The sequence below is a fragment of the Perca fluviatilis genome, chromosome 20 (genome assembly GCF_010015445.1).
Source record: "Perca fluviatilis chromosome 20, GENO_Pfluv_1.0, whole genome shotgun sequence".
Taxonomy (NCBI): domain Eukaryota; kingdom Metazoa; phylum Chordata; class Actinopteri; order Perciformes; family Percidae; genus Perca; species Perca fluviatilis.
In genome coordinates this window covers 22054869-22069517 of record NC_053131.1, presented here as the reverse complement: position 1 = coordinate 22069517, position 14649 = coordinate 22054869, and the positions used below count along the sequence as shown (strand labels likewise).

General features: G+C 40.6%; 1 protein-coding gene across 12 annotated transcripts in view; it reads left to right on the top strand.

Annotated features, from left to right (window-relative positions):
- The window catches only part of LOC120548992 (ryanodine receptor 3-like), a 113002-nt gene that overhangs the window by 5415 nt on the left and 92938 nt on the right, over positions 1-14649 (top strand). For all 12 annotated transcript variants that reach the window (XM_039785520.1, XM_039785522.1, XM_039785517.1 and 9 more), the window contains exon 2: positions 13570-13689. In XM_039785520.1, the coding sequence (XP_039641454.1) occupies positions 13570-13689 (120 nt within the window). The remainder of the gene's footprint in view (positions 1-13569; positions 13690-14649) is intronic.

The window sequence follows — 14649 nt, the reverse complement described above, 5'->3', positions numbered from 1 at the left end:
CCTACCCAGAATGCAACGTTATATCATGGCTTGGTGTTGATCAAATACATACTCTTTTTCTGCACTGCACATACTTCCATATCCTTACTGCATTATTGATTTCTTTCATATCTCCCATTAACATCATCTGAGACTCATTCAAAAACTCAACTTGCAGAAAAGTAAGTTTGTGTAAGGTTTAGTGTGGAAGTGTTGTTCAGCAGGAGGCTGTTTCTCTGTGTTGCATGATGAAGATGGACGGATAAGATAGGCCTGTGATGTAGAGGGAATTAAGCCAGCAGGCCTGCCCAGAGACAACCCAGTGTAAAGCTGATGTAATGAGCTATTGATCGTGCCACCAAATGAAGAAATTTCCTCAATAATATCAGTGGCATGGAGTAAGCAGGCCTGATTGATCTTGTGTTTCAGAGCATGAATATTTAATAACACGGTATAGGAAGCAGCCTCCCAAAGAAGACCCTGTTCTTTTCTCTTTGGTTAACACCTCCAACATGTGTGCCATTTATGTTTGCAACTATAGAATCAGAGGGGTGGCAGGCCTTGATATGACAGTATTGACTAATATGGACTCAAAGTCCATTAGCTGATACTAAATTGTCATTGAATACATATATTTAGTTCTTTGACCTAAGACAATTTCCCTCTAGCAAATTATGAATAGTAATTCAGAGGTGTCATGCATAAAACAATTTTTAATACTTAACACTCCATAAAACTCGCCACATTTTGGATATGGAATGGATTTTTCATGTAGCCAGCATCAAAATTATTAAATTATTAAAAGATATTAAACACCAACCATTAAAATATTACACCTCTACTGTGCAAAGCTTCGGTGATGATTAGTGCCACCTTTGGGAAGGACTTGAATGAGTTTATCCTTCATGCTATAGTTAAACAAACTTCCACGTCCCCATCAAAACTCATTAACGTTTATTAATTACATGTTAGCATTGGCAAAAAGAAACTCTTTCTGAAAAGTTGGACTTATAAACCTATTTTAAATGTGTTGTATTTTTCTTATTACATTAAAATAAATAACACCCAATTGTTATTCACGCCATGGACAAAATAGCTTTTGTACCCAGACCAACCCCTCTCTGGCACATTTCACTTTATTCAAAGGCAAAATGATTTTTCTCCCTTATCTTTACTAATAGCGCTGATATTCCTAGCACTTTTGGTTCTCTGTAACGTCTTTTTTTTTTTTTTATGCTTTGGCCACCTCCTGCTATCCACGGTTGGCTGCTTTGGACCAACAACAATGCAGTGTAATTAATCCTGCGAGCTCCACTGGCAGCATACCGAAAACATGGAAACATAACATTGTTGCACACCACTTTCATACAGGGCTGCTCATCTTGTTGGCAAGGCAGGATACATTAGCAAGTTGTTTTGGTCTGTGTATTGTCATATTACCCAAATTAATGTTCGAAACATAATTTATGTTGAGCACAATCTACTTATAGGGCGATGTGTTAGCCAGTTAGCTTTATGTATCCTGCAGTACATTCACACTGCCGCTGTGTAGTTTAAAGCTTTGGTCCTGTTCTCCATTTCCTTTTACCTCTTGCCATCTTGTTTAAATGTAATCCAAACCATATGTGCTCTTCCAACATAGGCTCTGCCACCACCAGCCATTGTTAACCTGTTGTTATGCTGCCTCCTCCATAGCTAGCAGGGCTATCTCTGCTTCTCTTTGCCATTGCTTCTTGGCAGTTAGTGTTGGCTCACACATACAAGGCTGTATTTCCGAATATGCTGCACTCCAAAAGGCTGTGGCTATCCATTAGTCACTGGTAGATCAAAATATGTGCCCTCCACACATTTTTTTAACTTGTGTGCTTTCTCACCTTTTTTCTTTTGCTACGCTCAGAGCATTTGAATGCACGTTCATTCATAAAAACTAGCACTGTTTTATGTGCTAGGTTGTTGGCTGTTGTTTTAGTTGTATTTTTAAAATACTAACTGGTTTTAATGGAGTGATGTCACATCCTTTAATCAAATTACCTGCCCTGACCTTACAGGATTAATTGATATGTAGCTAGTTAGCTTAGGTTAACAGAAAGACTGGAAGCAAGGGGATCTACTGTAGCCTCTGTCAAACTGTAAAAAAACATGTTAATAGATGAGATTTAGGTGGATTTTGTTTAACCTTTACACAGAGCCATGCTAACGGTTTCTCCTTTCTTCCAGTCTTTGTGCTAAGCTATCAGCCTGCTGCCTTTGTAGCTTTTTGAACAGACAGACAGGACCCTGGTATGGATCTTCTCATCTAACTCTCCGCGAGAAAGCGTATTTCCTAAAATGTCTGACAATTCTATATGTTGAAATAGGAATGTGATAGGTTATGGCAGAAGTAGAATAGGACGTAAATGTGGATGCTACATGTAAGCTTATAGTGGTTCTTCTTAATCAAGAAAAGAAGAAATACAGTTGGCTTGTTTCTGTGAGTCTCCCTGGTGTTGTCAAGCTTTCTCAGTTTTATCTCTGTTTTCTCAATCATTTGATGATGAGGCGCAGTGGGTTATGCTGCACCGCATCAATTATATCCTCTTTCAAGGTGTCACTGTTTGCTGCTATTTTACCCAAAACAAAAACAAAGAATAACCTCCTCAATTGTAATTAGCTGCAAGCATGGCACCAAATCCATCCAGGGAGAAAAGGTTTGGCTCATTTACCACTTTCTGCCAGATTAAACCGATTCAAATCTGAATCTGAAGCCATGACCAAACGTATGGGTTCCTGTGAAGATGTATTCTAGTTACTTATGTGGATAGACTCATGTAGTAGAGCGGTGATGGAATTCAAATTAACACAATTACATAGTTATAAGAAACATTTTTTAACTAAACCAAGAGGAAGTGTCGTATATATTAGTTCACTTTCTGAGAACATACATCTCTTAAGTGATAGTAAATGCTGTGCAACTGAAACATTTTAGGATTTCCCTGTTACCACTGAAACAATGTCAGTGTTTCAAACATTTTACCATGGATAAAAATCATTAAAACGCTCACTACTTGGCTGTGCTTGTGAATCATTCTCCTCCTACATAAAGCAGCTCTGGCATAGATCTTTCGTAATTATGTCCAATGTTCTGTCTGCCCACTGTGCCCCTAATAGGCCGTTTAGAGGAGTGTTTACTGCTGCAATCTGCTGCTGTTGAGGCTCACTTTGTAGGAGAAAGTTGAGTGTCTTTCTGAGTTTACTGAGTTTTTAAGCAAACCTTGATAGTCTTCTGAAAATGTAATCCTGGATCGTTATGCTGTGGGCAAGGTACTCCCAGTGCCACCAGAGCATGTTAGTAAAGCATTTTATTGACTCGACTAAAAGTGTGTAATTGAGTAATTTGCAGGATTTTCACACATAGGTGCATCCGGCGCTACAACAATTGCTGTGTTGAGAAAATCCAGTGATGTTCTCCCTCTAGGCGGGTGCCAGAGTCTCTGCCTTTTCATCTGATATTGACAACGGTGGCGTTTTCCCACCTCATAAAAGATTTATACCTCTTTAACAACCTCTGTGTTGCACCACGCCAGCACAGACGAGCAGATATCACCCTCTTTATTGGGTCTTGTTGCTGCAGAGTCAACGATGTGTGTTATAAAGAAATGCACTATCCAGCCCTGCCAGCAAGCAGGGTTTAAGATTCATGGGGGTTGCATGAACACCGATACACACGTGAATGCCAGCACATACTTAACCCACATTACCCTCGTCAGTTCCCAACATATTTTGAGAGTATTTTCTGCTAACATGGAACATGGCAGGTACTGCAGCTTAGGTCTGTGTCTAGCCCTGCAGGTGAGGGAATGCATAGAGATAGTGGAGCATTTATGTTGCTCAGGGTGATGTGTCCCTAAATTTAAACGATTTCAGCATTCTCTCTTTCTATCTGCCTTCTGTTTTCCTATGTGATCCGTTTTTTTCTGAGTCTCAGCTGTGCATCAGCTTTGACACCGGAACTCTTCACCTGGGCATCGTCACCGCTCCCCAAACAAATAGAGTTTGACACAGCGGTGTCTCAGCTGTAGTTCAATCTCAGCTCTCCTTTGTGCAAGCATGTGGATGAGTGCTCTTAAGAATTTCAGTCAGGTCAGGCCTTAAAGGACAATGGATATTTTTATCCCGGAAAGTTCACACAGCGATCACTGTTAGCGCATACTTTATATAGGGAACAAGTGTAATACTGTTACACTGTCCAGGTCTCATCCGAACAGGGTAAAAAACATATAATCTCGTTTGAATATAAAGATTTGTCTTTCTTGGCAACAGCTAATTGTTGAGGGCAATGTTCCCTTTAGAGCTTTGGAATTGTAGGATATATAGGGTGACTACATCACATCTGCATTACCCAGCATGGCCTAAATGTGAACATGCTTGCACTTGATGAGTCTGTTTAAATTAATAGTTTAACCTTATAAGAAATGTGCTTATTTGCTTTTTTGGCAAGAGTTAGATGAGAAGATCAGAACTACTCTGTATGTTTTAATATGAAGTTGGAGCTAGCAGACAGTTAGCCTACATGCATTGTAACACAAAGACTTATGTATTAACATTTTATATCTCATTTGCTGAGACTCCAGGAACTCACGGGCCAGACTAAGGAATAGATCCAGCACATAACCCCCTGTATATTTATAAATTATTTTTCTATTTTCACGGTTTGGGTTTTTGTATGGATTAAAAAAACAATATGTAATGGTTTAATCAATGGGGGTAAGCCTCTCTTCAGAACTCAAACCTCCTATGGCGCCATTTTGATGCTACCAAACGCCCACCCGCTGTTAGCATTCCATTGACTGCCATTCATTTTGACGTCACTTTGACAGCGAATAACTTTACATCTGAAGCGTTTAAAGACTCTATTTGTCCATTGTTTATTTCTAAAGAAACACGACAATGTATAAAAGGCTCCATTACCTTGTACCTCACGTTATGGCTCCGTAGCAGACGTTTTTGTAAAAATAGGCTAACGATTGTGTCATAACCACACAACTTACTGTCGCATAGTAGAGGAATTACTGTATAGTACAGGAGAAGCTCGCAGGCAGTTTCGACTTACATGAGCTGTTTAGGTTTAATTACTAATGTTAACTAGCATTTTAGTTAGCAATAATTAGCCTGTCCCCATGTTATCTCCTTACATATATCTACGCTCTCCGTCTCTGCAAGATTGGGAATGATTGAGATTTCTCTTAGCACAGCTACCAGAAGACTTACAACTTTCAGACAGGTTGCTCACGTCACATTTACGTCGTCTCTCTCAGTTGGAGGCTGCGCAGTAACGCTCAGTGCTCACCAGAAAAGTGCTTCTAATAGCCTTCACTGGTGTCCGTCCAGAGCAACGGGATCTGTTGGTCCATTATTATATACTGTCTATGGACATGATCCCCAGTCTCCTGGGGGAAACTAAGTCCTGTGTTTTACCCATCCTTCAACCCGACCAACCGCCCTACAAGGATTTTCGCCCTTTTGACGCTAAGGCGTCAATTCACAAGCAGTTGCAAGGTAATGTAAGTCAATGGAGGCCAAACACGCTAAAAAGCGAGTATGCGTCTTGATAACACGCCAATAATGGCGTACGAATTGGCGTGTCATACATACGCCACTTCATGAGATCAGTCTGCAAATGCACATGTTAGTGCTGCTCTCCCTTTGGACCTCCAAAAAGGATCTTTCTCTAAAAAAATACAACACATTGCTTGTCAGAAAGTAGAAGCAGCCAATTTTCACTTCGCTGTGTTCTGCCACAGAAAGTCTTAATTCCCTCGGTAACTGAGACTACTTTGTAGAGAGGAAGCAGAGGGAGTGAGAAGTTTGTTCCTAAGCCCCAGCTATAGCGCTGTCACATATTGCCCCTGAGCATACCCAATGCCATCATGGAGTCAAGTGAGGTAAAGTACAATACTAGCCCAATCTCCTTCCATAGTCATTGCATCGTCTCATGTCAAAGCACTTAAAACATCACAGAGATGTTCCATTGCCATGTTTTTACTTAGTGTCTGTTCAATAGTATAGACAGTGTAGACAGTGGAAGCCTAAAGCAAGGAAGTGATATAAAAATGCTTACTTAGCCTTTCACATTAAAGTCACCGCCGGGGAGCAGAAGAAATGCTGCAAGGTGCAATGAAACACTTTACAGCTTCCCTTCTGCTCCTATGGCACTGAAGCATGCAGACAGGCTAAATGCCTCTAGTCCTGGGAGGGGTTTGATCTGCCTGCAGGGCTCACCTAGTAACATTTTTTTTTCCTAAATCTTCTCCTCATATGACCTGTAGCAGCCCTCAGTTTTAATGGACTAATACTTTAACTTTTACGTAATGTCTGCGCTCTAATATACTGTTATATTAGAGCTAACAGCGACTACACACATTCTGTGCCATTTAAGATGTAGCCATTTTTCACCCTGAGCTATTTGGCTCACAGTGATCGCCATATCCGTCCAATCTCCGAGATGGATTGCCTCTGTCCATATGGTTGCTGCTGTTCACAGCTGTATAGAGTGAGTGTATGGTGATTGTGTAATTAGATTGCCTACAGTGATTAGACAGTCCAGGTCTGAAATGCAATATGCGCCAGATGACACACACACACACACACACACACACACACACACACACACCTCTGAGAGGATCAGATATGGATGGGACTATTGAACCACCATAGATTAGATTATTTTGCAGTGTCTTGGTGGTATTATCTTGTGTATTCATTCTTAGAAAGTCGAATTTGCATCAATAGACCTTTCAGCCAATTACCTACCGCAAACAAAGCTGAAATAGAGAGAGAAAATAGCAGTTTAGCTATTTTTCAGAGAGCAAAAATCTTACTGTAGATAATGGTGTAGAGAAATTAGATTGGTACAGAAACTGTCGTTGATGTGGACCTGTAACGTCCATTGAGACATTGCAAATTATATTTTATATTTTCTTTACTTGACTTACTTAACTCGATATTTTCATATTTTAAGTTAAGATCTACAGGTAGGGCACACTGTGTACAAATGGGAAATGTGTTGAATGATTCTCAAACCTCGTTCTGTATCCATGCCAGTGCAGCCCACAATGCAGCTGCATGTATTTTGTGCCAGGGACTGACACTGTTCAATAACGAGCTATAAAATTGTCATCTTCAGCACCCCAAGCAAAGCCTTTAAAGGAGACTGAAATTTTTGTGGATGTCGAGATGAATTCATAATGTCACTATGGCCTGTGGATTTTAATAATGTGTGTTTGTGTGAGTTCCTTGTGCTCTCTGTAGCTCTGTTTGCCTTTTCATTCTTTCTGTCTGTCTGTCTGTCTCTCTCTCTCTCTCTCTCTCTCTCTCTCATGCTGTCTGTGCTCTGGGGGCAGCATGTTCAGCAGTGTGCCTCAAGATGAGCATTGGTGCTCCCATTTACACAGCAACACTGAGTCATGAGAACAAAGCTTCACTCCTCGACTAACTTTTGTTCTCTTGCTCTTTCCATTTCTGCTGGTGTCGCACCACAGTGAGCATTAAGCTGCAAGTCTATGAATACTTCAACAGTAAGCCATGTGTAATCTCCACCAGAATATTCTAGTACAAACATTTCTTGTCAGTGCTTCTTCTGATACTGGAGGACCAATAAGATGGTCAAATAATTTGTCATACAAATAGTTTTCAAGTGTTGGTGCTAAGAAAGTGACTTGATTTGATCCTCATTAACAACTACAGTATGAGGGACCAGCTATTTATAAATTCATTAGTAAGTTTGTGCGTAATGTCCTTCTTACTTTAAGTTCTTAGTAACTTTTTTAGTGGTTTTCTAAGGTTGTACCATTTAAAATGTAAGAAATGTCTCAGCAAGTGAAGACCTAAGTAATGTGTAAATTAGCTGCTAAGAAACATCTGTAGCACCATCCAATCAAAAGCTATCAACTTAACAGGAAGTCACTTTAGCACCACAAGCAGTAGCATAACTGCCAAAAATAAATTCAGAGGGCCATATTATATATTAAATGTAATTGCCAATCCTTTATGAATGTAGGCATTACTGTGCACTACATAGGAGTACAGTCCAACATAATCTACCATCCGACATTATAGGATCATTATACTATAGAGAAACATGGCAAAAAAAAAATAAGGTATGCACCTCACACTGTATATAATTACTCTTACAAACAGTTTTATTCTGACTACTGGAGCTGATAACAACATTAAGCCACCTTGATTTAAAGTGACAAATACAGTTTTTAAAAAAAAGTGACAAATACAGTTTGACCTGGTCCTAAATCCTTTTGGATTCTGATAATTCAGAGGTAGTTGTACTGTAACGTTACATCATATTTAACATCTACACCTAACATGACCAGGAGGCATGAACAGGTTAGGCCAATAATTCCCCTGTGTTTTAATGGTGTCATTATAGACTGCAGTCCTTTCCTCTCCTATTACTGCTGTGAATAGCCTTCTAATAGGCCTGGGAAACACCTGGTCTGTTTCTGTTCCTACTCTGTCTGTGTGTGGGTATGAGAGGAGAAAGACAAGGCAGGAGTGAAAGCTTGTAGGGGGTGCAACCGCTGCCCAGCTGTATTTTGTTCTGCGGTGCCCAACCAGCTGTATCAATCTGTCCAGAACAAAGTCACGGTGTGTGAGCCAGCCTGTGTACAGTGTTGACTGGCAGCAGGCCCCTGGTGAGGATGGAGACTTATTAGCCAGTACACTGTATAACAGAGTCACACGGGGACAGAGGCAAGTGGAGGCAAGTGCTGTGTTCTGCTGTGTGTATGTGTGGTGCATTGGCTTTGCTTGCAGGAGATTTTCCATTGCCAATCTACTTTCCTTTATTTTTTCCTCCTCCTCTCGCCTGTGCCGCCATACCCTTCAACCTTCTCCCGGGGGCCGCTCGGTGCCACCCTCGGATCAGTTTGCTGATGAATATTTGGCACAGGATCAAGCTGAAGATCAAATCTGACCTCAAAGAGCAAGGCAGGGAGCAGTCTGGATTTTATCACCACAAGCCTTTACTTTAATGGGGCATACTTAGCAATGGCAATTTCTTCTTAACGGAAGGTGTAATTGTCTTGTCTTTATGAACTTATTTATATTTACAAACCCTTTCTCACCAGTTTTTTTTTTGTGTAAGACTCTGGCATGCCAACAGACGATTGGTAGTTTCAGTTGACGCAATTTTTGCAATTCAGCTTTATGTGCAAGCTTTATTTACCACATATTCAGGAGGTGACAGAACATGTTGTTGACATGGGTGCTGCATAGCTTGTGGCTCTTTCGGGTGTCAAGGCATCTGAGAGGCCGAAATCTGTTTTTATAATGGATTTAAACAGGAGACACATTAATAATGTCACTGCTTGTCATGTTGTTCCTGTCTTATGGGAGTTGTAACATTGTAACCCCCAAAGTCCTTATTATGAAGTGTTTATTTTCTCTGCAGCATTGATGCTTTAAATTTGAAGGAAAATATCTCCCATGAAAGAAGATGAGCAATGGTGATGTCATGGGTGCTGGGTGTAACATAGTGCAAGCAGTGGTAATACAAGCCTTATCGGAGGCATTGGAGCAACACATGAAATACCGGAGCAATTCAGTTGCCGTTACACCCAGACTCAAAGTGCTCAAAAACGGGAAGAATCTTATTTTCTTCTCTTACTCCAGCTTGTGTGTGTGTAAGATATTTTGTGACTTCAGCTTTACAGTAGTTATTGTAGCCCCTCCAGGTTGTACTAGGTTGTATTGAGAATACATTGCCAAAGCCCTGACTGCAGCTCTGCGCAGTGCACAATAAGTTGGTTGAGCTGATGGCATGCACTGCATTACCTGCTGAAATGCTGTAGACATCTCTTAGGCTTAGATACTCCAGACTTCTCCTGAGAGTGTTTCTGCTTCTACTTATTCCAGTACTTGAGATGAAGTCTTCAACAGAATAAGTTACACTCCACTAACCCTGGACTTGTCATCCTTGTTGTCTGAAGGGCTGGAATCCAAAATGCATATGTAAATAAAAAACCAAACTGGGGAGAAAAGAGAGGCAGAAAAAAAGAGATGCTCTTTAAATAATTGCACACTTCTAAGGGGCCTAATGCCAGGATTATTTTTTTCATGAGCCATAACAACCCATTACATTCCTCTAAACTCTGTAATCACTCTTTACTATCATCAATAATGATAATTTATTTAGAAGCCGTACTGTCCGTTCATAAGTCCATGCCAGCAGCACTACAAGGTCAGGCCTGTTAGGGCAGCACGGGCAGGTTTACACCCACAACACTTTTGTGTTTTACAGGAGTCTTTCATCTCTGCCCAAATTCATTGGTTGATTGACTTACTGCAGCGTTGTTGAGGAGACCTTTGGTATGACTACCTGTCGCTATGCAGAAATCTCCATCAACGTCATTATTCCCATGTGCAGTGAACCAAGAGAGTGTGATTGGTTGAAACCAGGAAAACAAGCTGAGTTGTCATCACGGCCCACTCATTGATATGCTCCAGTGCTACTCGCACAATTCTCAGAGGAGTTTTACGCTATTGTTGTTGTTGGTGCATACACAACACACAGATTTACACAGAACAAAGGAATAAGAGTGAGAGAGTACTGTATGAGAGTGGGAGTATTATAATAGAGTGAAATTCAATCTCAATGTGCCCTTGGAGACTCTGCTCACTTCTCACAGTTTAAGGACAGCTGAATGAATGATTGTTTTCTTGAATCTGAAAAGCGCTGAAGCCCTGACATCACATTTGAGATGGCCGTTGTTCCACTAGCTTCTGCGCTTCAATGCAATCTCATTGAGAGTATTTTTATTTTTTTGCCACGCTAGCTGTGTAGATGACTTGTTATCACTTTGGTGATCCCCTGAATTGTCCTTTTATTATTACAAAAGTCATGGTGATGATGTGAATTAGGTTTCCTTCCCTCTGACAGAACCCGGAAGTTCCAGTATCTCTTTGGCTGTGTATACAGCTCTGATTACTATGATTCTGCTTGACCTTTCTCATTGTTGCTATAGAGATCTTTGCATACAGTCAGCCAAAAGGAGTAGAAACCCCTAAAGTCTGATTTTGTAAACTGACCCATCTCCAAATTGAGGAGAGCATCTTCTTTCCTTCCAGTCTGACTGCCATCACTTTGAGCTTCACTTTATGAATGGTTGATAGCAGTGAGTGCCCCCTCCTCCTCTGTAGCAGCCTGATATAAGAGGGGTTGGTGACGGAAGGAGGGAGAGACCGAGAGAAAGAGAGACAATGTCAGATACGGAATTGTACTTCAGTGTGGGGGTGAGACGGGGGGAAAAGGGCCAATTGTGGGCCAGAGAAACGAGAGTTAGCCTCTTGTGTGTGTGTGTGTGTGTGTGTGTGTGTGTGTGTGTGTGTGTGTGTGTGTGTGTGTGTGTGTGTGTGTGTGTGTGTGTGTGTCTTGGCACTCAGACAGGCAGGAATGCGATGCGTGGATCGATACCCTTCTTATATTGCCCAAATCAACCCTATGCTCGCTCCCTCAACAGGGAGAACGATTGCATGTTTCAACCCAGCCAAGTGTTGATTAACTGTAGAGGGCTATTCATTTCAATCTGCATCTGAGTTGAATAACATTTTCACATTGAGCCAAGCCTGGCAGCATTATCCGAAGTCTTTCCCCATAACAGTCCCATGAATGGCACAATCAATTCCAGCAGGTCAGTATTATCTCAATTATATCTGCTTCCTACTGTACGTACAGTATGTATGGACCCCGTATATTATGAGACTGATGGCGAGATTGCCTAAAAATAGGATTATGACATTGCAGGCTGTTTTTTGATAATGATAATCATGAAGATATGATTAAATACTGAAAATACTTTATTATTAATTGTATTATTTATTCACTTTCCAGTCCATTTTTTTGGAGTTGGGTCAAAATCTGTTTCCCCATCAATGTTAAGTTTCCCCTTATTTGAGCCCAACCTTATCTCTAATGCTGGGTTCATGTCTTATGGAATGAATGACTCATGATGTAAATACATCAGCAAGTTACTAATCACTAGTCATTAATATTATAAGACAAACTTCTTTATCATATTCAGAATAATTGTGGTATTATCATGAATGACACCCTTTTCTTCGCTCACAATGTTCTTTGCATTATAATCTCTCCCTGGATCAACTTGAGAAAAAATATAGTGTCATGTGTGCATTTTGAGGGCCCTGAGGTTTGTCATATTGATTTTTATGCACACAAATGTTAAAAACAAACAGACACATAGATACTGGTCATATTTCTCTCTCTCTCTCTCTCTCTCTAATGCATCATGCTACACTATAACGGAGTGCTTTACTGTTACTACTACTACTACTGCTGCAATCTGCTCTCAGCACAATCCCCCTTACATTAAATAATGCAGCTGGCCATTGTGCAGAAGCTGCTCCCCGCTTCCCCATCCCATAGCAGCCCATATCAGCAGATTTCCGTTTGCTCTGCTATTATGAAGAGTAACTATGTCCAACTCAGCGTTCACAGGGCCAGCACTTTAAACGTAATCAAGCCATTTACACAACAGCAGCATCAGATCTTTGTTTTCAGCTGTTCTTCCAAAAGAATGCATATTGGGGGAAGTTAGTTTAGTTAGTTTCTTGTGACACTGTATTTAGCTTTGCTGTGCTCACATTTCTTAGATACATATACAAATATACGTATACAAATATAGACATTCATTCTCAAATATATGCACACATAATTTCATAAGTTCATATGCAGCATCAAAGCCACGCAATGCCTCTTTTATATAAAAAATGAATTAATTCAGTTGGACATTATTTTCTTTTTAAACATGTAAGGCTACAATCAATTGCCTCATTTGTACCACATAAACAGAGTAAACGGCCTAAAGGAGATTGGACTCAAAGGGATCAATTATGGATGGTCTCTGTTTGATCATCACATTTAGACGGGAAATCCCTCCAATTAGCCGGGCGGAGACCGAGAAAAAAAGGATAACTTGTGAGAAGGTGGGGAAATATACAGTATATTTGTATTATAATTAGCTCTTTGTGGTGCATTTCACTATTTGGTTTAAAAGTTTAAGCAAAGTATGGTATACTACCTGAAAATTACATGTGAGTTTGTTGATCCTCGTGTAAAAGTTCAAAAAAAGAAACTCAATGTCAGACTTATTAAAAAAGCACTGCTTGTTTTAAAATAGTTCATTCCAAAGATTTCTAGATTTAAAAAAATTTAAATTTTAAATTATACAAGTTATTGTTTTTGGTTGTACAGATTCTTTGTCTTATTTTGAAAGTATCTCATTAAACAAACACAAAAAGCAAGAGTGACACCGCTATAAGGACCACACAGGGGTTCCAGTATGAAGATTATATTTTGAGAGTTGTGTTATTGCGTCCAACAGTCTCCGGTTGTTTCTCCACTGCTGTGGAGGGAAATGACCAGAGACAAAACGCTTAGAAGGCCTTAGTAGCACAAGAGTCTCCCCTGAAATTGTGTGTGCATGTGTGTTGGTGAAGTGGGGTTCTCTCGGGACATGATGCACACACACGCAGCGTCTGCGTGCACAGACACACTGACTAAAGTCTGTTTTCTCTTGACAGGATGATGAAGTGGTGCTCCAGTGCGTGGCCTGCATCCAGAAGGAGAATCGCAAGTTCTGCCTGGCTGCTGAGGGACTGGGCAATCGGCTGTGTTACCTGGAGCCCACATCTGAGGCAAAGGTAGGCACACTGTTGCATGGTTTGATTCCTTCTCATCTGAAAAATATTCAGTGGAACAAAGAGATACATGTTATTGTGTGTTGGATGTCTCTGCTGAGCTCCTTGATCAAAAAATATCTACTTCATTTGATAGAGTTTGTTTTCCCTGCAGTTATATAATCCATTTTATATTTTCACACACACGTGCGCATACAGGATGTAATCAACAAATGTTGAGGCATGAGGCAGTTATTTGAACCGGATGAAAGGAATGCGTTGACGCAGGGTGAGAGTTCCATGGAAACCAAACATCCATTTAGTTAATCCTTGTTTAGGTCCAGCAAAGATTCAGTGAAGCCAAGCGGAGACGCACAGAAAGCCAGCTCAGCACGCCATCAAGTCACAGTCTTCTTGATGAGCTTTTCTTCCGAGGGTTAAGGGACGACATGGCATCTCAGTGGGGCCGCCGTCACATGATAATTCCCAGAAATGACGCACTTGGACGTGTTTGATGGATTGTTTCATAAACACTGCTGTCATTTGCTCTAATTGCCTATAGCTTTATTGCAGCTGAGCAGTAGCTGTAGATGCTGATGCATTCGATGGTTTGTGCGACTAAGTGCAGTTGAGTTCGATTTAATCGTTTGCCTTTGTAATCAGCCGGTTGCCACCTTATTGCGTTTTTGTGCAACAAATGAACAAACAAATGAAAATTATGAAGCGCATCCTGAACCTTTTTTTTTTTTTTTTCAACGTGACAGTGATCAAGCTAGTAGGCAGAAATATCTGAATGATACTTGGCTGTTGGAGAGAACCGTACCAATCCCAAGACAATTTCACCTTTCTCCGGCCCTTGTTGCTCTGCTGCTTATCTGGCATTATTGTTTTCCCATAGCAAAGCCTGTTGACAGCAGGCCTAATGGGCTTTTTCCGCATTGATAGTCTTTTAATCATAATCCATTAGTATTGTCTGAGATTAAT